This window comes from Hippoglossus hippoglossus, chromosome 7 (genome assembly GCF_009819705.1).
Source record: "Hippoglossus hippoglossus isolate fHipHip1 chromosome 7, fHipHip1.pri, whole genome shotgun sequence".
NCBI lineage: Eukaryota > Metazoa > Chordata > Actinopteri > Pleuronectiformes > Pleuronectidae > Hippoglossus > Hippoglossus hippoglossus.
This window is the reverse complement of record NC_047157.1, coordinates 13,127,784-13,150,105: the sequence shown is the minus strand read 5'-3', so window position 1 is coordinate 13,150,105 and position 22,322 is coordinate 13,127,784. Positions and strand designations below refer to the sequence as shown.

The following is a 22,322-nucleotide window of genomic DNA, read 5'->3' as shown; positions in this document are numbered from 1 at the left end:
TTCTATCACATTTTATTAAATTGAACTTCTTCCCTTTATTTGACTTTTTTTTAATCATTATTATAGTGTTAGTTGTACTTTAAAATCTATTTCATGGTATGTCATTGCCACTGTTTTTATTTGTTTTGTTTATTTTTCAATTATTCTTGGCTCATCAGTCAATTGTGAAGCACTTTGAACTACACTAACCTGTATGAAAGGTGCTTTAAAAGGCAAATCCTTCTGAAGGAGACCGTTTATGTTGGTGACTTTACAAACCCTCAGACAAATAACTAGTTACATTTGTGCTTTAAGATAATGTGACGTTTATTTGTATCACAATCTTTTTTTATGTCGAAGTTCAAATATCTTCTACTCAAACCAAATATCTTGATGAATACATCATATGGTTGTAACTTTTATTTTGATATCGGTGGGAAAATAATTTGAAAGGCTCTCCAGGCCACCAACCAGAAAACTCCCTCAGATTCTCGGTGTATTCCGCTTGGTGCGCTCCGGTTGCAGGCAGCCATGTCTGTGATCAATCCTGACAAGAGGATGCTTTGTCTCTTTGTAGCTGACGAGGAGGCTCCAGACTACGGGTCAGGAGTTAGACAGTCAGGAACCGCCAAGATTTCTTTTGATGATGAGTACTTCAAAAAGGTAAGCCCCGAGTCAAATCAAAGGAGTCTCAAACTAGAGAAAACACTTTTTTTTTTGTGTGTGTTTGTATAATATTTGGATTAAAGTCAGCAGAAAAGCAGCTGATTGAAGTCTGCAGATGAAGTGTTCCTTGAGTTTTACATTGTTTCATCATTTCTTATTTATTTTCCAAAAGGGAACTCAAGAAATAGATAATATAGTTTTGGACAAATAAAATAGTGATGCACTCTCTCTCTCTCTACCAGCTGCTTGTCTTGCTTCTTCAACTCTTGTGTCTCCTTTTTCGTCCAATCAGAACGACTTTACCTCCACGGTTATGACTCACTCCGGCTTGTCGCTAGAAGAGCTGCGGTTTGTGGAGGGTCAGGGTCAGAGTTCAGAGATCATCACCCCCTCAGAGGAGCTCAACAGGATCAACGACATGGGTACGGCTGCTAGACCTTCACCTCTCTGCTCATAAATTTCAACACCTCTCTCCGCCCCAAAGGGAAACATGTGGGCAGATGGTCCTGTTGAATGCAGAGGAGGACTTAAAATGTTTAGTTATGGAAATGAGACTGATGCAGGTTTTCTTGCTCTGTAAAGGAATGTGTACAAAGGCTGTTGAAGGACTGAACAGCAGGATCTGCTCTACAAATCACAAGCTTGATAATGTGCAGAAACCAATCTGATTGTATTGTGCGCAACTTGAAATTGATTTGCAGATTGAAAAGCACAATCCCAGATGCAGTTGCTGATCATTTCCCTTTGTGGCTTTCTTTTGTCAGACCTCAAGCTGGAAAACCTTTCAGAGACGAAGCTGAATCTCAGTGACAGTGAGGTGGGCCAGCTGGAGGTGGGCAGCATCTTTACCTTCCGTGTCACCGTCCTCCAGGCCAGTGGCATCCTGCCTGAGTATGCCGACATCTTCTGCCAATTCAAGTGAGTTCACGATAGTTTGGTTTCTGGTAACTTAAAACTTTATATGAAATATTAGCAGTTGTATTTGCCCTATGCAGTGTCTAGAGTAGAAATGCAATAGTTACATATATTAGAATTATAACAGATTATCACTTCACAAAATGCTAAATCAAGGGACAAATTCATGACACGGTAAAAAGAAATATTAGCATATAGCATAATATCACATCAAAACAGATTTGGCACGAAATGTTATAACTCTGTAGGTCTGAAAATCAAAAAGACAATTGATATAGTTACATCCAAGAAGGTTATATTTTCACCCCGGTCCATTTTTTATAAGCAAATTTACACAATAACAGCTGAAGGATGTGGTATGAGTCAGGGTAGAACCAATTAAATGTTGGTGCGGCTCCGGATCAGTGGGGCAGATCCAGGAATTTTTTCACTTTCTTTAACATTTTGAAATAGGGCATTTTTCAACAGGGAATAATTCATATTTAGGGCACTGCTTTCTATGAGGGTGTATATTTTGGTGCAGCTTGATTAAATTTAAGCGGACTGTGGGGCCTTGGCAAAGGTATGCGCTGTACTTACTGTCGTTCTAGTTGATATAGTTTTATCTGTGAAGTGCTTTTTTTCAAAACTGTTCACACTGTCAATAATGAATAAATGATAAATGAATGATGATAGCAAAAGTTTTGGTTTGACCAAACCCCCTGACCTAACTCCCACTGGTTGATGCATTTAGTTGATTTTGTTGTCGTTTACTTTGTTATTGATTTTTTGTAAACGCCATTAATCTTGTTGACAAATAAGTGTCACATGCTGAAGCTCGTTTATATTTATCTCCTGCAGTTTCCTGCATCGTCATGATGAGGCTTTTTCCACTGAGCCCCTAAAGAACAGTGGCAAAGGAGCTCCTCTGGGCTTTTATCACGTCCAGAATGTGAGTGCACACACACACACACACACACACACACACACACACACACACACACACACACCCACACACCCATACCTTAACAACCTAATGTTAATTAATATTGACCACGCCTTGTTTTTGCCCTGTTGGAGCAGATTTCAGTGGAGGTCACAGAGTCCTTTATCGAGTACATCAAGACCAAGCCCATTGTGTTTGAAGTGTTTGGTCACTACCAGCAGCACCCACTGCATCTGCACGGTCAGGACCTGATCAGGTGGGTGCGGTTTAAAAGAACTTTAAAAAGCATTTCCTCTTATTGAATTTATAGTACGATACAAGATTTTCTATATTTTCGTAACGTTCAAATTTGTTTCGTTTTGTAATTGCAGTCCTCCAACACCATCAAGGAAATACTATCCTATTCCCATGCCTCTGTCTAGACCAGGTAAGGCTCTTAAAGTCGTCCCACCATACTACTCAAACAGGAATATCTTCTGCACCTGTCACCATCATTTCAAGCATGTTTCTTTCTGTTCGTTATGGTTGTATAAGCATGCCTCATTTTTCCTTCCCCTTTTCTTTCACTTTTTGCTTCCTTTGGATTTTTTTTTGTCTCGTATTTAATCACATTCTCCCACCGTTCATAATCCTCTTACCCACCTCCGCCCTCCCTCCTGCACGTCAACTTTTTCCCACGTCCTCTCCGATCTTTCTCACCATTCTCACAATGTGCCGCTTTGCAAACCCAGACCATACCCGTAAGATAGAGTTAATCCGCTACTTGATGAGCGGCTATGTCAACGGCACGGTGCTGGACACACTGTCCCTGCATGCCAACGCCCTGGCCTCCTCTGCTGTGGCCAGTCTGGAGGACGAGGCCGACCAACTCTCTCACTTCCCCTTCCTCTCAATGCTGAACGACCCGGTGCTAATCGTGCCCAGGCACCATGGTTGGTAGAGTGGCCAGTGTAGTAGTTTACTGACCGGGCATTAGATGCACCCGGGTTGTAGTGATTAGACTAGTGCTGTGCTTTGCTCTCGTTGTGCTGTGTGACTGCATGCAGTGGCTCGATAAGGCTCTGCAGTGGTGATGTGTGCTGCACCTTGCTGCAGGTCTATTCACTGTAGGTCAGATCAGCTCAGTCCAACCTCCCGCCCCCCCCCCCCCGTCCCTTACAAACTGGCCCGAACTGACACCTTGAGGTAAATCTGCTGCATGAGCTGAATCTTAAGCCCTAAAATGAGTATTTATCATAATCACAGAAGATCACTGACATGGCCTTCACAGCATTAATCAGGCTCCAGAGGCTTTAGCCTTTATAGGTTCAGTTTTCATGTGGAGTATTATTCATTTTTAGCCACTCTGAATGCAGATGAATGTAGTTGTGTGTCTGAGAGATTAGCCAGGAACATAATCCTGATGTGTTAGACACCAAGGTGTTGTCAGTGGTGCTGTAATTTTTCATTTAGCCCCTTATAACGTTTTAGGAAGTTTAACTCTTCGTTTTGAATATGTTTTATTGTTGCCATTTTTCTGTGGCCTGGGAAATTCAGTATTAATAGATTTTATAAGTAACACCTCCTTTAGAAATCTGCATCGTATGTGTGTGTGTTTACCAAATGACTCGGTATCATTGTGTGTTCACCTCTCATATCCAGCCTCCATTTAACAATCCAATTCATGTAGTTTAAATATAACATCAAACTATATTGTTTTCATCCGTCCCCTCTGAATTTCAGGTAAATCCCAGTTTGTCATATTGAGCTTGTGTGCTTGTGTTTCAGTTCCAGCCACCAAGTTGAACACCATCACCAAGTCCAACCTGGGCCAGTGCGTCAGCAAGTACGACCTGCTGGTGTGGTTTGAGATCAGCGAGCTGGAGCCCACTGGAGAGTGAGTGTCATGCATGTTATATCCACACACAACAATTACTATATAGTTTAATGCAGTTTGGGCTTTGATCCAGTATAGTTCACTTTTATTGTAGTATTTTGAAAAACAGTGGATGTAGTTCATCATTTGTTGGTTGAAGTGTCCAGGCTCAGTGTGACCTCCACACTTCCACAGGTACATCCCAGCTGTTGTGGATCACAGTGGAGGACTGCCCTGCCACGGTACCTACCTACTGCACCAGGTACAAGGCACAAGATCCACACTTTTTCTACCAGTCAAACTGTATACACTAATCACTAGTTATATAAAGTCAGTAATGCGTTTTGCACTGGTTCGGATTTCAAATCAAAGGGGATATCTCTTTACTTTTTTATAAACCAGTAAAAGATTATTCTACTGAATGAGAAGCATTTAGAAGTAGCTGTGTCTACTGTCATTCTAAGCTGCTGTCGTCTTTGCTGCAGGGGATCCAGCGGAGGATCACGGTTACACTCATCCATGAGAAGGGTAGCGAGCTCCACTGGAAGGACGTCCGTGAGCTGGTCGTGGGTGAGCAGTCTTCCCACAGAGACACAGAGAAAACGGTTTCCTCACTGCTGAAGCACATGAGACTGTCACAGCAGAGGAGGAGACGATGTTTCTGTGTGATTTCTTCCTCAGTCACACAGAATCAGTAGATTACCTGACAATATTAAACTATAAACTACCTTTAATTGTCAAGAAGGAAATTGCACTGAAGATACTTTGCAGTTTCTTCAGTCGTGATTTCAGTCTGAGGAGTTGGATCATTTAGTCGTTATTACTGTGATCTGGAGCTGATGGACCAAATAATTACACCTCACATTTTCAACTCTGAGCTGCTGACGTTCTTGTCCAGAGAGACTCATGAGGGAGCAGCCATGTGTTCAGAGTCCTGCGTCTGGACACTGACAGTACGGCTGTTAATGGACAAACTGGCAGTTTAAGTACTTCTTCTAAGTAGTGAAGAAGTTTCTCCATCAGTCATACTCCATCTAAACACGTCTTTAGCTCTAAAGATTGTGGTTGTGGTGACGTGTGCTGTGTTTCTCTGTGTCACACCAGGTCGCATCAGGACCAAGACTGAGGTGGACGACAGCGCTGCCGACGCTGTCCTGTCCCTGAACATCATTTCTGCCAAGAACATCAAGTCATCACACAACTCCAACAGGTAGCTGGAACGCTCACACACTCCCAGGACGACTGTATGTAATAAACAGCATAAATTCACTGAGTGACTGTAGCGATTTATTGGTACAACAGTTGGTTTGTTGCTGATAATGTGCGTATATTCTGATGGATTCTCAACACAGTTCCTTAAGGTTGAGTGAGGATAAAGTGTTTTTTAAATCATCTGCAGCAGATACTCCTGTAATGTAGTTATTGCCACATACTGCAGTTCATATCTAACAGTCACAGTTTAATAAATCGTTTCCTACAATATATTCTAGCTCCATTGATATATTATCGTCTTCATATTCGCTGAAGGCATATTGGAATCATAGCATGACCATTTCCATTTCCATTGCTGTTTAATTTTCCTGTTAATTTGCTCCATTGTCTCTGTGGCCTGACTCTTTGTGCTTCTCTTTTTTTTTTCTGTCTGTGCACTCTCTTTTTCCTCCTGCTGCGTCTGGACTCATGATTGTACTCAGGCTTTCTATTGATAAGGATATTGATAGGTACCAGTGAGCAGAGAACATACGGTTCTTTCTTTGAAAGAACCGTATGCTTCTTGTTTAGTCCTTTAGATCCATAGAAATAAGTCCTCCAACCGTTTGTGTTGTAAGTTGACGTGATGCGTTAGATCGGCCTTTTAATACCATCAATTTTCAGTGTCTGAAAAGAAATCCCATTCGAAAATGTTTCATGGATAAGTAAAGGCCATCCATATGCAACTACACCTCCTATTTAGTATTGTGATTGTCAATTCGACACCCGATGCTGATGTTATGTGGTCCCCAGATTCCAAATGAATGCTTTGGTCTCAGCTGTTATTCACTGCATGAGTCTTAATTCAATAACTACAAAGGCCAATGAGGCACCAACTGGGCAGTGGTTGCTCTCTATGGGTAAGAGCGCCCCCTGCTGCCACAGACAGGAACTGTCTGCCTCAATCCCTCATCTAATAAAGCAGGTAGACAGATCTATTTAAAAATGTGATGATAGCAGAAAGTGATGGTCCTCACATTGATGCTGTAAGGTTTATTATTTCTATCATATCATAAACAACATGACACCCAGAACATGTAAAGCCTGTATTCTGCATGCCACTGGCTCGCATATGGCTCTCTGCACTCTTGGCACATTCCTGACACGCTGTTAACTAAAGGGACTCCTGCTCACGTTGTTTCTATTGTCAGGGTGTCACCTCAGTGTGGTTCCTCACATCCTGTCGTCACTTGGGATGAGTGTGAGGGACACGTCAGTCACTGTTCACTGTCAGGAGTTTACATTCGCATCATAAGTGACAGAATGACATCTGACTCACTCTGTGTTGAATTTGTAAAAGTACACTTTGGCTCCTCTCAATCACTGCTGCTGTATCCACACAGATCCTATTAACCTTGTAAAGCACTGACTTTACAGAGGATAAGTGTTATTGATAAGCGCAATTCTCTTTAATTTTGCTACTACTGAGCATTTTTGGGATTTTCCCCTTCAGGACTTTCTACCGCTTCGAGGCTGTGTGGGACAGCTCCCTGCACAACTCCCTCCTGCTAAACCGAGTCACTCCTTATGGAGAGAAGATCTTCATGACCCTGTCTGCGTATCTGGAGGTCAGTCACTTCTCCTGCAATGATGTGTCTTTATCATTTAGCTCTCTGGCTAACATACTCACTCTGTCTCCACTCCACAGCTTGACCACTGCATCCAGCCTGCTATCATAACCAAAGACATCTGCATGGTCTTCTACTCCCGAGACGCAAAGATCTCCCCTCCACGTTCCCTCAGGAACCTCTTTGGGAGCGGTTACTCCAAATCTCCTGACTGGTAAGAAACCCTAGTGTGGCCATTTCTACCCAATGTATAATAGTTCTGCCATATCATGTGAGAACACAGTTTACTGACAAAACATCCTCTGCTTCATCACAGCAACCGAGTCACTGGCATCTACGAGCTGAGCTTGTGCAAGATGTCTGACACTGGAAGTCCAGGTGAGCCCAGACCAACAATCAATACATTCTAAAGGGTTATTTTTCATTATAATTTATCTGCGGACTCTGTCCTAATACAAGCTTTTGTCCTGAGTAGGGATGCAACGGAGGAGGAGGAAGATCCTGGACACGTCAGTGGCTTATGTGCGTGGAGAGGAGAACCTGGCCGGCTGGAGGCCCAGAGGTGACAGTCTCATCGTGGAGCACCAATGGGAGCTGGAAAAAATGGAGCAGCTGCACGAGGTAGGTCCTTAAACATTGAATTTAAATGTAATCAATTCAAAGTAGAGAAACATAGGGTTGGCTTTCCTACTCTGTGTACCAGTTTAATAATCTGAAACTGAAAGAGAAAACGTAGACCTATACTTAGTTTTCTTTTAAACAAAATCTTCTTTCAGTGTAAGTTTAACTTGTACCTGACCCCCTGCTCCTGCTATTCACTCAGGTGGAGAAGACCCGTCACCTGCTCCTCCTGAGGGAGAAGCTGGGAGAGGCTCCTCCAGTGGGCAACACTCCCACCGCCAAGTCCCTGAGCGAGTCGCTCTCCCCGAGCATGAGCTCCGGCACCCTGTCCACCTCAACCTCCATCTCCTCACAGATCTCCAGCACCACCTTTGAAAGCGCCATCACGCCCAGCGAGAGCAGCGGCTACGACTCCGCCGACATAGAGAGCCTGGTGGATCGTGAGAAGGAGCTGGCCACCAAGGTAAGAACAGATTCTGTATCATGAGATATGACAATTTTACTCTTTGCTGCTCATTAACCAACGGGCCTGTCTGTCTCGTCTTTGTTGTGTTGCAGTGCCTGCGCCTCCTGACACACACTTACAACAGTGAATACAACCAGGTGGTCAACAGTATCAGCGACTGCAAGGTGAGAGATCACAGAAAGAAATTTTAAATATATTTAAAAAAGTATTTTACCTGTATTTGTGTAGCTCAGTTTTATTTGAGCATCAACCTTTCCAAAAATAGTGTGCATTTCTTCTCCAGCTGTCGGACATCTCACCAATGGGACGTGATCCGTCAGTGACCAGCTTCAGCAGCGCCACCCTCACCCCCTCCTCCACCTGCCCCTCTCTGTCTGACTCCCGCTGTGGCTCCTTAGACCAGAAGTAAAACTTTGATTTGATTGATGTATATTTTTTTACAAACATCCAAAGGTGCTATTGGCAGGTTGTTAGCGAGGTGTTAACTTGGTGTATTTTGTTCATAAGGACACCAGAGAACAGCTCCCGTGCCTCCAGTCCCTCCTGCTCAGACTATGAAAACTTCCCGATGGTTCCCACACTGGAGTCCTCGTACTTAGCACGGGCTGGAAAGAACGAGTTCCTCAACTTGGAGCCTGATATTGAAGAAATGAGGCCAGGGTGAGTGCTGCCACCTTTGGTCTTCACCTGAAGCATGTGTCTGCAGTGACACCATTTTAAGTGTCATTATGAGATGAATCTCGCAGCCCAAACATAGACAGAAAATTGTGTCATCTAATCCAGGAAGAAATTACTGGTGAACATGGATGATTTCTATTGGAAGCAAATCAGATTGATCTAATTCTTCTGCTCAAAAAACAAATCTTATTTTTACTGATCTCCTTTGTTCCCAGGTCTGTTGTGTCCAAGAAGGGATTCCTGAGCTTCATGGAGCCTCGCTCCAACTCATGGGTGAAGCACTTTGTGGTTGTGCGCCGACCCTACGTCTTCATCTACAACAGCGACAAAGACCCGGTGGAGCGGGGCGTCCTCAACCTCTCAACAGCACAGGTGGAATACAGTGAGGACCAGCAGGCCATGCTCAAGGTACAGTTTCAAGAAATCTAATAGGAGCAAAACATTTTACTGGTTTATCGGCACAGCAACGTGCAAGTCTTTACCAGAAATGTGAAAAACCAAGAGCTGAACAGCAAGATTAAAACTCCTTCATGCACTTTATTTGACCCTTAAGAAGTGCAAAATTGCAAATATATTTCTTTTCCTTTTCAGACTCCAAACACGTTTGCCGTGTGCACAAAACACAGAGGAATCCTGCTGCAGGCCAACAACGAGAAAGACATGAACGACTGGCTCTACGCTTTTAATCCTCTGCTAGCAGGGACGATAAGGTAAATACACGCTCTCCTCATACTGCACTTAACAAGAAGCAGCTCTACGTCCTTCAGAAGTTATGTTCTGATCATGAAATCCTGTCGTTTCCACAGATCTAAACTGTCGAGGAGGCGCAGCGGCCTGATCAAGAACTGAAGTGAGTCGACTGGCACACAGGAAACCACGGCTACCGTTCTTTCTGAACAGCCTTTGAACATACCAAGTGTTAACACTTATTAATCATTGTGATTCTTGACGGTTTTCTCTTGTAAGTAGACTTGTGGCTTAAGTCTCCTTTCATGCGACTAAACGTTTCAGTTGCAGAGGAATTTGCCTCCTCTCGCCCTCCAACAACCCTCTGCCAACTCCTCTCAATTTCTCTCCTCCCTTTACCTCCTCCTCAGCTTTTCCGTGTTTTTTGGTTTCGATGACGATGTTCGGGTCTGATTTTTGTTCCGCTTTGTTGTCATTCCCCCAACTCCCTAACTAGTAGCATGTTGTAATAGTCTACTTGTGTGTGCACGATTCTTCAGAAAATGCTCTTTCTGGCCACAACTTTTCAGTTTGCCAATCATCTGTAAAAAAAAAAAAAATCGTCTCTATCAGTGTTATTTGTCTCCCTAGAAGAGTTTTGTTCCTTTTTTTCATTAATATGCCCACATGATAACTGCAGCAGTCCTCAGGGGATGGACAGGTTTGCTCCAAAAAAGTGATATCAGATGATTACAATTAAAACCATGAAGGGAAAATATAGAAGTATCTCCTAATGAAGTATCAGTTCACGCTCTGCTACTGAAGGCAGGGCGACTTTTAAGAACCATTGCTGCTAATGAATTCATAGGATTTCTTTTCCTCCTCTTTATGAGATCTGCACCAGGTCTCTTCCTAAACTAGTCTCCAGCTTCCCCCTGTACTGCCTCCTAAACAGCCGTCAGAATCTAAATGTGGAAGAAAACCTGTCAAGGACTCTGTGAAACATGAGGGCTGCACCGGATTTCCACCGTCATCCATGTGATGTTTAGATCCCACTCCTCAGTCTGTGTACATACACCCCCCGTCCGTGACTAATTATTTACAATCATGCATTTGTGTCGACATCAGAAATACACGCATTCAAATTGAATTTGTATCTCCACAGTGGAAACACGACGACGGATTGTTCAAACAGGAGTAGATATTAGTCCCTGTCCCTTTTCTTTGCGATTTCATCTAAAATGAACACAGGGTTTTCCCTGAGGAGTAAGAGGAGGAAGAAGATGAGCAGTGCTCTGAAGAGAGAATATCATTTGTACATACAGTCTGTTCTGGGATCAGCACAGTAGTTAACTCTCATTTAGGGCATTCCTCTCAGCTCCCCGAGCTCCAGGCAGTTTTTCTTACACTGTTTAGCCTCAGACCTCAAGAGAGTCTCAACATTTTATTTCACCTTCACAAACATGTGACGCCGAAGACAAAACCAAAACGCGATGAAGCGGTGGGAAGAAGTGAGAAGGAGAGTGAAGTTGCGGTGCTTTAGCCTTGACCACAGTGGTTAGTGGACGAAGCTGCGAGCGTACAGCCTGCAGGACAGATAACGATCCAGTCGACCCCATGACTCCCCTCACTGTCACCCCAGTGTCGGCTGAATCCTCTGTAGGGTCAAGTACTTACTGTTCAGAGCCACCGCAGCTCATCACATGTTTATTTTCTATTTGTGTTCTTAAATTGAAACCTCTTAACACATCTAACCTTCACTGGGTTGACATTCCATTATTTTTGTTTATTATTAACATTTTTTTTCTATTATGCTTTTAACCATTCCATAGCGGTGTTTTATATGAAATGTTACAGAGGGCATTTATTTCTTAATTTTTAACCAAGGATCATGTTTGTTGAACCTTATTTTGCACATTAACACGTATCTATAGCAAGAAGAGGGCAGATCCCGCGTGTTGAGACCAGAGTATCAGGAACACTGAGAAGAGCACATATCAAGGCTACACTGGATAGCTGCTTTCCAAAGGGTTTACTAGACAGAAATGAAAGAAGAGATGTTAAAGGGACGACATTGACTCAAAGGTTTTATTTCTGATATTCTTTATGAAAATATTTGCTCTGTACATCGTCGCACAGATGATACGTTATGAAATTTTTGGTGCCTCTGTCTCAACAAACGCTTGAAGAGTGATGGGTACATGGGCGTTGATAAACTCCGGCCAGCCAACCGGCAGTTTGCCGTCTGTATCGTATGAAAGGAACATGGCCAAATGTATTGAAACAGAGGAACCTGTTGCCTGTTACAAGTTTTAGGGGAATTATCAGTGATGCAGCTGATGTAAAAAGACTGAAAACATTCACCTCAGAAATGGAAAGCTGCCGTCAGGTCAGACAACCTGCTGGTCAGAAAAACTAAATCCTGTTGGACTGTTTCTGAGAAAGTATTTTCTGTCTGTTTAAGAACCCACATAAAGAAATCGGACTCAGAAACGTTCTGTTCTCTGATCAGAATGCAACGCACCTCACGTTAACCTCCAGACCCTCAATGTTTGTGATGCATATCGAGGTGAAAACATGTCGGAGCAAACATTTTCACTTTCATTCACAGAGGTATATTATTTTGGGATTGTGTATTTATTGTTTGCAATGTACATATTAGTTTGCAGCTCTTTGCACATATGAATAAAAACTGATCAAACAGAGTCTGCACGGTTTAGTTAACTCAGAATGAACCAGAGGATGATGTTGTGGCAGCCTCTTCCAGCCTGAAGTGGGGGAGAGTTGAATGTACTTTTTTCTCCATCTTTTAAAGAAAAGAAAAAAAAAAGAGAACTAAGATGTAACTCGCTGCGTCCCCGTCAGCGGGGCCGAGTTACATTAGTGCTTCCTCTTGATTAGAAAGTGGTTTGAGTGAAAGTCTGAGTTTTGATTTGAAGAATATTTACTCACTGCTCACGCTAGCCAGCCGCCTGAATCCTAACAAAGATAAAAGTTGGTTTTTATCTCATTTTTATGTTTTTCTAATATCAGGGAATATAATACAAAGGTAGCTGTAGTGACATCTAAAATGACAGTATACTATTGTGTGTGCTGGTGTCTTTCTCCACCTCAACACTTTTTATTTTCCGTTGATGCCTTTCAAACAAAACTAGCCATGATATATATTTTTTTTTCCATCTTCCCCTCTGACAATTAATATCAGTTAAATAACTGCGTTCCCTTTGGCTTTGTTCACTACAAGAAGACGAGAAAAAACAAACACCAACAAACAGTGACGTCAACACTGTACATTATTTGTCAGACCGGTTTCATTTTCATACTTATTTTGTAAATATCTGTGTTGTATGGAGCTTGAATTAAAATGTAAATATGTTGACTGTATTTGTAATAATTATAATCCATTCGCTGTATAGCATAGATGTGTCATGCAGATATCCTAATTCTGTGTATGGTAACCTAACACCATTGAACTGTTTTGTGAATGAGGCAACAATAAAAGTGCAAACTGTGCATTAGCAGAACGCTGCCTGTTGGTCCTCTCTCCTCTTTGAGCTCCCAAGCTTTCACGTGTTCATCAACATCGACCTGATACTGAAGCTCAGTTCTGTCACAAATGTTTGCAATGAGAAAATAAAACTACAATCAAACTTAACTATAACATATCAAGTCAAAATTATGAGACAGTAAATTGTAATGTTGATATCAAAACTTTTAGTTTAAAAAATGTTTAGCTTGATGATGATAAACTTTCTTACTAATATTACAGCTCCAGTTTCATTTAGAAAGTCACCGACATTTATCTCATAATTAGGAATCAGACCTTGCTTTCTTTTAATTTTGACAGAAAATCTTTTTGAACTTAGTAAGTAAAAGTTTGGGATCTTAGTATCTCAAAATTTAATTTTACAAGTTTAATTTTTATTTGCATCATACCTAACTTTACGTAAATTCTTCTTTCCTGGCAGAAATTAGATTCAGAGGTGAAACCCAGAGTTCAGTCTATTGGCCATAGTGTAATATCTGACTTAATAAAATGTTTACATAGAGTTTATGAATAGTGTGAAGCCTCATACTGTATAGAAATAAGACTAGGACTCTCAGTATGAATTGAATATCACTAATAGAAAAGATTATTTGGTATTGGGCTTTTTAATGCATCTAGTCAATTAAAAAAACTTCACAATGCATAAATAAGCACTAAAAACTATTTGTGAATATCTTCATGTTATACTTGTAAGATTATTAATAAGGGGCTAAAGTTAGCTGCTGGTTTGTCTGTCCTGATTGACCTCAGATCTGTGTGAGGTAATGGAAATAAAAGCAGATCTGTTGAGTATTACCTTTCAGCACAAAACCGAAATAACCTGAGCCTTAGGGCTGATGTCCACTTTGCCTGCATGTCTTTCAATCCATCTTCAACCATTAGAATGGACGTTTTTTCTATATTATAGTACCCTGGGTGTAATTCTATAGTTGTGTATTTAAACAGTTTAAAAAGAAAGTCTTAATCGTCTTAATTAATAAACATCTACTTTACTAACCCCATGCATGGACATTTTTTAAACAAAATTCTGGTTAAGATATACAACTGAACATTTCAATGGTGGATCTTAAATTCTTTATTGTGTCTATTAGTCTAAAAAAATTTTTTTTTTTAATTAAAGAAAGTTTAATATTCAGAAATACAATTATCTGAGTAATTGAGTTATCAATTGACAGAACATTTAGTTTTTGACTATTTAGATAATGTATATTAATCCTTTTAGTAGGTTTTCAGTGAAACAAATATTCTGATCCCAGCCTCTAAGATGAGAGCGTTGGCTGCTTCTTCTCTGTCACATGTCATTAGAGACATAAGAGACATCAGATGTGCTTCTGCTAATGCTAAATATTCTTTGTTGTTTAATAAACTTAACAATTAAACACAAAAATAATCAGCAGATCAACAGCTGTAGTTGGTAGCCCTGGTTATACATATATTTTTAAAGTAAAATATTGATCTGAAAAGTAATTGGTGGATATATTGTTATTGTCAAATATTTTATATATATTTATAATATTGCTCATTGTGCTGTAGTAGTTGCACAGAGCAGCAGAAATGAAGTACAGAAAGTACAGGTAGCTCAGAATCATGCTACAGTACAGCACTAGAGTAAATACACTTTCCTGATAACACCTTTATCAAACGTATCGATTATTAAAGTTCTGAAATAGCAACTGTTCAAATGTGGGTGTGCGCTGACGTATTACGAGTGACAGCCGAAGCGACCAATGGGAGGACAGAGACCTCTGCTCAGGTTTCTGGGCCAATCACAGCTCGCGCCAAGCATCGCTTCAGTTGACCGAACGTCCTGTGATTGGTGGATCCTCCCCGGTGGGCGTGTCGGCCTGTGTCCTCGCCCCCGTCAGAGAAGGAGGAAGTGAGCAGCTGAGGTGGATCAGCGCGTGAGCTCCACTGTCATTCGGACACTTTGACGAACTTCACGGAGACTTTACCCGCAGAGCAACATGGCTGAGTAAGGACTGTGTGTTTCTCTCCGCTGGGGGGGAGCTGCAGGGGCTGGAGCTCATCTTCTAGCTTCGATAACCGCGGAGTTTATCGTCTTTATTTTATTTTACCGAGTAGTTGTTAGCTTGTTAGCTAGCCGAGCAGCTTCAGTGCTCAGTAGAAATGAATGTGACGTGAATTGTAACGTGACGTTTTAACGAGGAACAGATTTCTTTTCCTTGCTGTAAAAATACATTAGATATAAACATTACTATGAGTTTCAATGGTTTCCTAACCTGGGGAGAGTTGTCGGTCAGTCGATAGTCTGAGACCTGATGCTCATCACAGCCTGGCAGTGAATCTGGTTTCCATGTCTCTTGTGTTCACAGAGCTGACATCGCACTGATCGGTCTGGCTGTCATGGGCCAGAACATCATCATGAACATGAACGATCACGGCTTTGTGGTAAGATGATGACTTCGTGTGTTTATTACAGTTACTACACTCAAGTTACTCCCGTACAGATGTACTTTGCTGAAGTATTTCCATTCCATGCCACTTCTGCTGCTGTGCATGTCAGAGGGAAGTACTGTACTTTTGAATCCACTGCATCTATTGGACAGTTATATGAAGTAACTAGATACTTTGCTGGTTAAGGTCAAATTATCCAAATATTCTCAGTTCTATTGCAAAGTCCAAGAATTTAAGTGAATTGGTTCTTTATTTTCTTTTCTCGTCTTTTCATTGATCAGCTCACAACCTCTCAGATTGATCAGTACAATGTTATATAACTTGTTAGGACATGTATGGTGGCGCATTAGTAATAACAATTAAAGGATTTTAGTACTTTTTCCATTATGGTTTATTCCCACAACCTCTGCCAGTCAGGCTTATTCCACTCTCTGCTTTTATTTCACTCGGTATTCATCACCAAACCTGTCGTACAGGTCTGCGCCTACAACCGAACCGTGTCCAAGGTGCACGACTTCCTGAAGAACGAGGCCAAAGGCTCCAAGGTGATCGGAGCCGAGTCTCTGGAGGACATGGTGTCCAAGCTGAAGACGCCCAGGAGGATCATCCTGCTGGTCAAGGCAGGACAGGCTGTGGATGACTTTATCGACAAACTGGTCAGTAGTTTGTGTTAAAAGTTGTTTTTATTTCGTCATGCTGAGTTCAAATGATTTACTTTAAGCTACATTTGATCATCTTCAGGTTCCTCTTCTCGAGGCAGGCGATATCATCATCGACGGTGGCAACTCTGAATACACGGACACTACAGTAAGCAGATGTCGATCACTGCATTTCAGAAAATGTTGATAACTAACAGAAGATATGCTCATATTATTTGATTTTCTCTGTCATACAGCGGCGGTGTAAGAGTCTGAAAGAGAAGGACTTGCTGTTTGTCGGTAGTGGAGTCAGTGGTGGAGAGGAAGGGGCACGTTATGGACCCTCCCTCATGCCAGGAGGACATAAAGAGGCCTGGTCAGTCATCACAAACTCTGTCTTAAAGTTTAAAACATATTAAACATGACAAAACATCCATTATTCAGCCATTTCTGTGTGTAGGTTAATCAATTTTAACACTAACCTCTGCTTTTGTTTTAAGGCCACACATAAAAGACATCTTCCAGAGCATCGCTGCCAAGGTTGGAACAGGGGAGCCTTGTTGTGACTGGGTGAGTGGAAAAGTGCATAATGCTTGTTACTAACTAGAGTTGTAAGAATGTGGAGCAGCTATTTCCATGTGGTCAACTCACAAAAACAGTTCTGACTGGCTTGCTTCTGCAGGTTGGAGATGACGGTGCAGGTCATTTTGTGAAAATGGTCCATAATGGCATCGAGTACGGTGACATGCAGCTGATTTGTGAGGCCTATCATCTGATGAAGGATGTTCTGGGTATGAACCATGATGAGATGGCAGAGGTGAGTTTGTTATCACTGTACGATGTAACCTTCACAATGTATCAGCTGTGTAAAATCAATTGTTAAATAAAAAACGGTGGAATTGATTCCATAATTTTTTCACACGGTCTTAGGCTTTCAACAGCTGGAACAAGACAGAGTTGGACTCCTTCCTGATCGAGATCACGGCCAACATCCTCAAATACAGGGACACTGATGGCACACCTCTGCTGCCCAAGATCCGCGACAGTGCCGGGCAGAAAGGAACAGGGAAGTGGACGGCCATTTCCGCCCTGGAATACGGCACACCTGTCACTCTGATCGGTAAGAGGACAAAAAGGAGATTGTTGACAAGGAAGTATCTGGTTTCCTTCTGCTGCTTTCAGTAAACCGGGTTAGTCATGATGACCTGGCAAAAAGGTATTACGTCACTGTTGGGTTAAGGTTTCAACACAGCGTTATATTACTAAAGGCCAGTGGGGTAGATGATGGGCTAATATTCTGTTTTGTCTGTTAGTTACCACACACATACTGTGATTAGTGAGCTTCTTCCAGCGAACAGGATCGATATGCGACGCCTCTAAGAAGATTAAAAGCTTTTTTAGTGGTCTGCTCATCTCAGGTGACATAAGGGGGATTTGGCTTTGCTCTTTGCTCTGACTGTTTGACATTCTGTGTCACAAGCAGCCGTGGAGGTCAGGGTGCAAGATTAATAATCCTCAACCATCGGCTCAGCTCTGCAGAGTCCCTCTAAACAGACACCTGTTAGAGTGCAAATGAGGAGTTAGAAGATATTGATGACAGACTTTCTGTAAAAGTCTGCAAATGTACAAATGTTGCAGGAGCTCACTTTTCATTAAAACTAACATTAACTCTTCTTCAGATTTGATGTTTTCAAATAGTTTGCTCAATCCCTGTCAGTGCAGGAGATCCTCTTGTGATAATAGTGACAGGCAGGACAAAAGGCTTCATTGTGTGTAATCGGAGTCAGTGTGGTGCAGTGTGAGCGCCCGGTACCGTCTGCACGCGGGGATCTGTGCCTTTCACAGGGGATAACATTCCTCACCAGGATGGTTCACTGGACACATTTTCTCTTGATCCCTCTCTCTCTCTCTCTCTCTCTGTCTCTGATTTCCAGTGGGTTGCATCACGTAGCTGCTCAGTTTTAGCAAGTCATGCTTACTCAACACTTTTCCCCTCACTGACAGTGGCACTGCTTTTTCATTTTTAATGTGGCACCTGGCAAGCCTTGCTTTTACAACAGAATTATCACTGCAGATCTTTTACCATTGTGTTTTTAAACATTGTGATTCTGCAGTGTGACTGGGGAATGGAATAGTTTAGTATGTTTCTATTTAATAATATGTTATGAGATGTTTCAGAAAATTGAAATTAGTGTTTACAGACTCATATTTCTGTATTGAGAGCGCTCCCTGTTTTTGTTATGCAGACAGCTAACCTTGTTGTCCCTCTCTGCCTCCCTCCTCCTCCTCCTCCTCCTCCTCCTCCTCTTCCTCTTCTTGTGTCTCAGGGGAGGCTGTCTTTGCCAGATGCCTGTCCTCTCTAAAGGATGAGAGAGTGGAGGCCAGCAACAGACTCTCAGGCCCGCAGGGGGTCAAATTCAGCGGCGACAAGAAGGCCTTCCTGGAAGACATCAGAAAGGTACTTCACACAGTATAATAAACGTGGAATAGTGAAAACATTCTCTAGTGAAAGAGAGCATAATGGACTGAAAGTGCTTTTCTAGTCTAATCGACCACTCACACCCACCTCCTGAGCCACAGCCGCTCAAATATTACACTAGTATAGTTATGGTGACAGACATACAATGTAAGAGTATGGTAATATTACTGAGGTACCACGGCAAACTTGGAAAACAGTTGTCCACTGTCACAGTCAGTGAGCAGTTTACAAGGCATCCAATGCAGATTTGCGAGATTTATTTGCTCAAGTATATGAATATACATTAGTATATTCATATATGATGTCATAATCCTAAACAAATGTCAGTGTATCAGAACAAACTGATTTATTTTTCTCCCTCCAGGCTCTTTACGCTTCCAAGATCATATCCTATGCACAGGGCTTCATGCTGCTGCGGCAGGCAGCCAAAGAGTTTGGCTGGACCCTGAACTACGGTGGGATCGCTCTGATGTGGAGAGGAGGCTGCATCATCCGAAGGTGCAATTTATCTCATTGTGTCCTCATATCAGTGGTCGGCCCAACTGCTGCCTTGTGCAAACAACAATTACAACAGGGATCTTTCAGATGGTGGTGAAAACTGTGGTTAGGCAGCGTGAGAGAGAACTAGTTGAGAAAGCAAGAAGACTGAAATGGAGATTTTTTTCTTGATAAAATTCACTTTGGATTAATTGTTGGACAAGCGTAGGTGATGAGGATTAAGTCTTCATCATTAGGTGCCATAAAGGAGGTAATTAACTCTTTGTCACTGAGATATGTTGTAATGCTAGTGTGAGGAATGTAGATGAAAGAAATGAGAACAATGAGGAAATTGTGGTTGTGACACTGGTTTGCTTTGTGTAAGATTGAAAAGACATTGTGTAAACCTGAATCAAGTACAATACGTGAGAAACAGGTTTTCAAAGGGTATCCATTTAGAACAGATGTACATTTTAACACAGCATAAGAATTAAAGAGTTGATCTCTCTGTGGACTCTCTTCATTAACACTTCTCTCTCTCCCTCCTCTTCCCACCAGTGTCTTCCTGGGTAAAATCAAAGAGGCGTTTGACAGGGATGCCGAGCTGCAGAATCTGCTGCTGGACAACTTCTTCAAAGACGCTGTGAAGGAGTGTCAGGTATGAGGAAGGAGGAAGTGGCCAAAAAGGCAACCTGCAATCGCCACATTGACAAAGATGCACAGAAAAAACGATTTCCTCCTTTGAGTAAAGAAAGGAGTGAAGCAAGAATAACACCCAGTGACTTAACTTCCAGCTGTGTGCAATGCAGTGTCAGAGAGTTTAGATTGTATTGTTGAGGAAAGGACACAGTCAACTTAGTTCTATTTTTAATCTCAACTTTATTATATAGAGACAAAAAAGGACCTGGGGACAGTATGAGTCGACTTGATTTGAAATCTAGAGATGACTTCAAACACTACAACCTGCATTTTGCTCCACTAGTTAAGAAGCAACTGAGGACAAAGAGCAATATTTAGTCCTTGTTGTTTCCATGTTGCGATTTACTTTGTCCATCTTATTGAAATACTAAATGTTCTCCCGCAGTGATGCTTCATGTTATCAGAGCCGATAGTTAGTCCACTCAGATCCTCCTGTTATCAGTCGTACTGTCATACAGACCTGAAACTCAGACTCTACTCTAGACTTTATACTGAAACCAATGTACAACAGGCTCATGTTGGGTGTCTGTTACTTACCTTGTTAAATTCTCCCGCTCATGACCAGATGCACCAAATTAAATCAGCTTTATTTTATTTTTACAAGGGCTGGGCAATTAACCCAAAATGTATCCAAACCGACATTTATTTATTGTTCAATGACAGTGTGAACAGCACCTATCACATGGAATATGATCTTTCAAATCAGATTCGCATTCTAATTAGCCATGTGACCTGTATTGAAATTCAATGCGACTTCTACGTTACTCTACATCAACATTCCTCGTAATTTTGAGCAGGTGAAGGGTCGGGTTTGAAATAATCGTGATATTGATTTGAAGTCAAGAATCGCCCCGCCTTAATTTTTACTTTATTTTCCCAGGAAGGTCCCGCTGAGATACAATATTTCTTTTCAATAACCCCAGAGAGTTCTACTCAAGATGTGCAGCAAGAAAGTAAAAAAGTTTCAAATATGAATACAAGCAGGGACAAATAACACACACGAAACAAAAAAACACTAACACAGCATACAGATTAAAAACACAGAGCATAATCATATAGGAATCCGTGGCTAAAATTAACTATGGAAAATAAAAAGGACATTCTATAAGTAATGACATTGTTCTATGAAAACTGATTTTAAATGATTTTGAACACGCCAAGGGAGCCCTGTATAAAAATATCTTTAATCATTTTTCATAGATCATGAAAGTGTTAACTGGTGTAATCATTTTGTTTAGGAGTCGTGGCGCAGAACGGTCAGCACTGGCGTCCAGCACGGTATCCCCATGCCCTGCTTCACCACCGCTCTGTCCTTCTATGATGGTTACAGACACGAGATGCTGCCAGCAAACCTCCTCCAGGTGAGACGACAGAGGGAGCTGAGGTCCACTGACCATATGGCCAAGTGTGGAGCTCCATCAGATTAGAAAGACCACGTGTAGTGTGTGTGTGTGTGTGTGTGTGTGTGTGTGTGTGTGTGTGTGTGTGTGTGTGTGTGTGTGTGTGTGTGTGTGTGTGTGTGTGTGTGTGTGTGTGTGTGTGTGTGTGTGTGTGTGTGTGTGTGTGTGTGTGTGTGTTTGTTGGGCTTTAAGACCCTGACAGTGTAATGTGTTTGTTTCCTTATTTCTCAGTCATTTTGATGTTTATCAGAGATTGTTTACACTGTTTTTTTTTCCTTTAGGCCCAGAGGGATTACTTTGGAGCTCACACGTATGAGCTGCTGTCAAAACCCGGCTGTTTCATCCACACTAACTGGACGGGTCACGGTGGAAACGTCTCCTCTTCCTCCTACAATGCTTAAGGACCCCACTCACATCACTCAAAAACACACAGAGAAGAAGACTGAAGTCACCTGTGGGAGAAGACGACATGTTACACATTCCGATTTTATAAAAACCAAGCCTGAATATTCAAGAACTCATCACCCAACTATCACCTTCATCCAACTTTTTACTCCCTCAACAACATGTTGCAGTTTTATTTATGAAGAGATGAAATCATAGGTTGTGTGTGTTGTAAACTCTGTCACTGTGTGTGTAGCAACTCAGTCACAAGGGGGGGGGGGGGACCTTACTCTGAGGCTGATGTTCAGCATATTGTCATGTTGGGCCCAGGGTTCACCGTGCTAACACTGGATTAAGGTGAACCGTTGCACTGTACTGTATTAGGCTAAATAAAGATTTCAATCCCTTTATTATTAGCTCCTTACTCTCTGGTTTCTGTAAACAGGATTGGGATGTGGCAACAAGTGACATAAGCTGCCTGATGTATAAACAGGGTACTCAGTTCAAAGGACCTGTCACTGTCAGACTGATGTTGAGTACAGTGAATATTTATATGAAAATATAATACAAAACCCATACTGTACCCATAAGTCCATACTGCCACTCTGGCTACATCATCTCAAAAACCTATTTTCACTCATTTAAGCTTTAACATATTTCTACCTACAACAAAATAAACAGAAATTGTGACTC

At 41.8% G+C, this 22,322-nt stretch overlaps 2 protein-coding genes across 14 annotated transcripts in view; both read left to right on the top strand.

The window, feature by feature from the left end:
• kif1b (kinesin family member 1B) overlaps positions 1-12,011 on the top strand; it is a 53,337-nt gene extending 41,326 nt beyond the window's left edge. For 12 of the 13 annotated variants that reach the window (XM_034591008.1, XM_034591002.1, XM_034590997.1 and 9 more), the window contains 21 exons: positions 557-642; positions 938-1,067; positions 1,410-1,563; positions 2,401-2,491; positions 2,623-2,741; positions 2,857-2,912; positions 4,253-4,361; positions 4,536-4,602; positions 4,826-4,910; positions 5,445-5,550; positions 7,045-7,159; positions 7,240-7,373; positions 7,476-7,537; positions 7,635-7,780; positions 7,983-8,243; positions 8,339-8,410; positions 8,530-8,651; positions 8,754-8,906; positions 9,140-9,332; positions 9,516-9,634; positions 9,731-12,011. In XM_034591008.1, coding sequence (XP_034446899.1) covers positions 557-642; positions 938-1,067; positions 1,410-1,563; positions 2,401-2,491; positions 2,623-2,741; positions 2,857-2,912; positions 4,253-4,361; positions 4,536-4,602; positions 4,826-4,910; positions 5,445-5,550; positions 7,045-7,159; positions 7,240-7,373; positions 7,476-7,537; positions 7,635-7,780; positions 7,983-8,243; positions 8,339-8,410; positions 8,530-8,651; positions 8,754-8,906; positions 9,140-9,332; positions 9,516-9,634; positions 9,731-9,773 — 2,423 coding nt within the window. In that variant the 3' untranslated portion in view covers positions 9,774-12,011. Of the gene's footprint in view, positions 1-556; positions 643-937; positions 1,068-1,409; positions 1,564-2,400; positions 2,492-2,622; positions 2,742-2,856; positions 2,913-4,252; positions 4,362-4,535; positions 4,603-4,825; positions 4,911-5,444; positions 5,551-7,044; positions 7,160-7,239; positions 7,374-7,475; positions 7,538-7,634; positions 7,781-7,982; positions 8,244-8,338; positions 8,411-8,529; positions 8,652-8,753; positions 8,907-9,139; positions 9,333-9,515; positions 9,639-9,730 lie in introns of those variants that run through there. The other variant, XM_034591000.1, reaches the window with a different exon arrangement.
• A 2,972-nt stretch (positions 12,012-14,983) lies between these two features.
• pgd (phosphogluconate dehydrogenase) lies at positions 14,984-22,045 on the top strand. The gene is made up of 13 exons (XM_034591011.1): positions 14,984-15,109; positions 15,471-15,546; positions 16,029-16,208; positions 16,294-16,359; positions 16,448-16,566; positions 16,691-16,760; positions 16,873-17,007; positions 17,121-17,310; positions 18,518-18,648; positions 19,034-19,167; positions 19,705-19,804; positions 21,084-21,206; positions 21,527-22,045. The coding sequence occupies exons 1-13, from the start codon at positions 15,102-15,104 to the stop codon at positions 21,644-21,646; spliced, it is 1,452 nt and encodes a 483-aa protein (XP_034446902.1). The 5' UTR covers positions 14,984-15,101; the 3' UTR covers positions 21,647-22,045.
• The last annotated feature ends 277 nt before the right edge of the window (positions 22,046-22,322 follow it).

What these genes read in the sequence shown, in the direction of transcription:
- pgd (XM_034591011.1), top strand. An exon ending in GGAGGACATAAAGAGGCCTG is followed by an intron (nt 16,567 to 16,690) that starts GTCAGTCATCAC and finishes TTTTGTTTTAAG; the next exon opens with GCCACACATAAAAGACATCT. An exon ending in ACCATGATGAGATGGCAGAG is followed by an intron (nt 17,008 to 17,120) that starts GTGAGTTTGTTA and finishes ACACGGTCTTAG; the next exon opens with GCTTTCAACAGCTGGAACAA.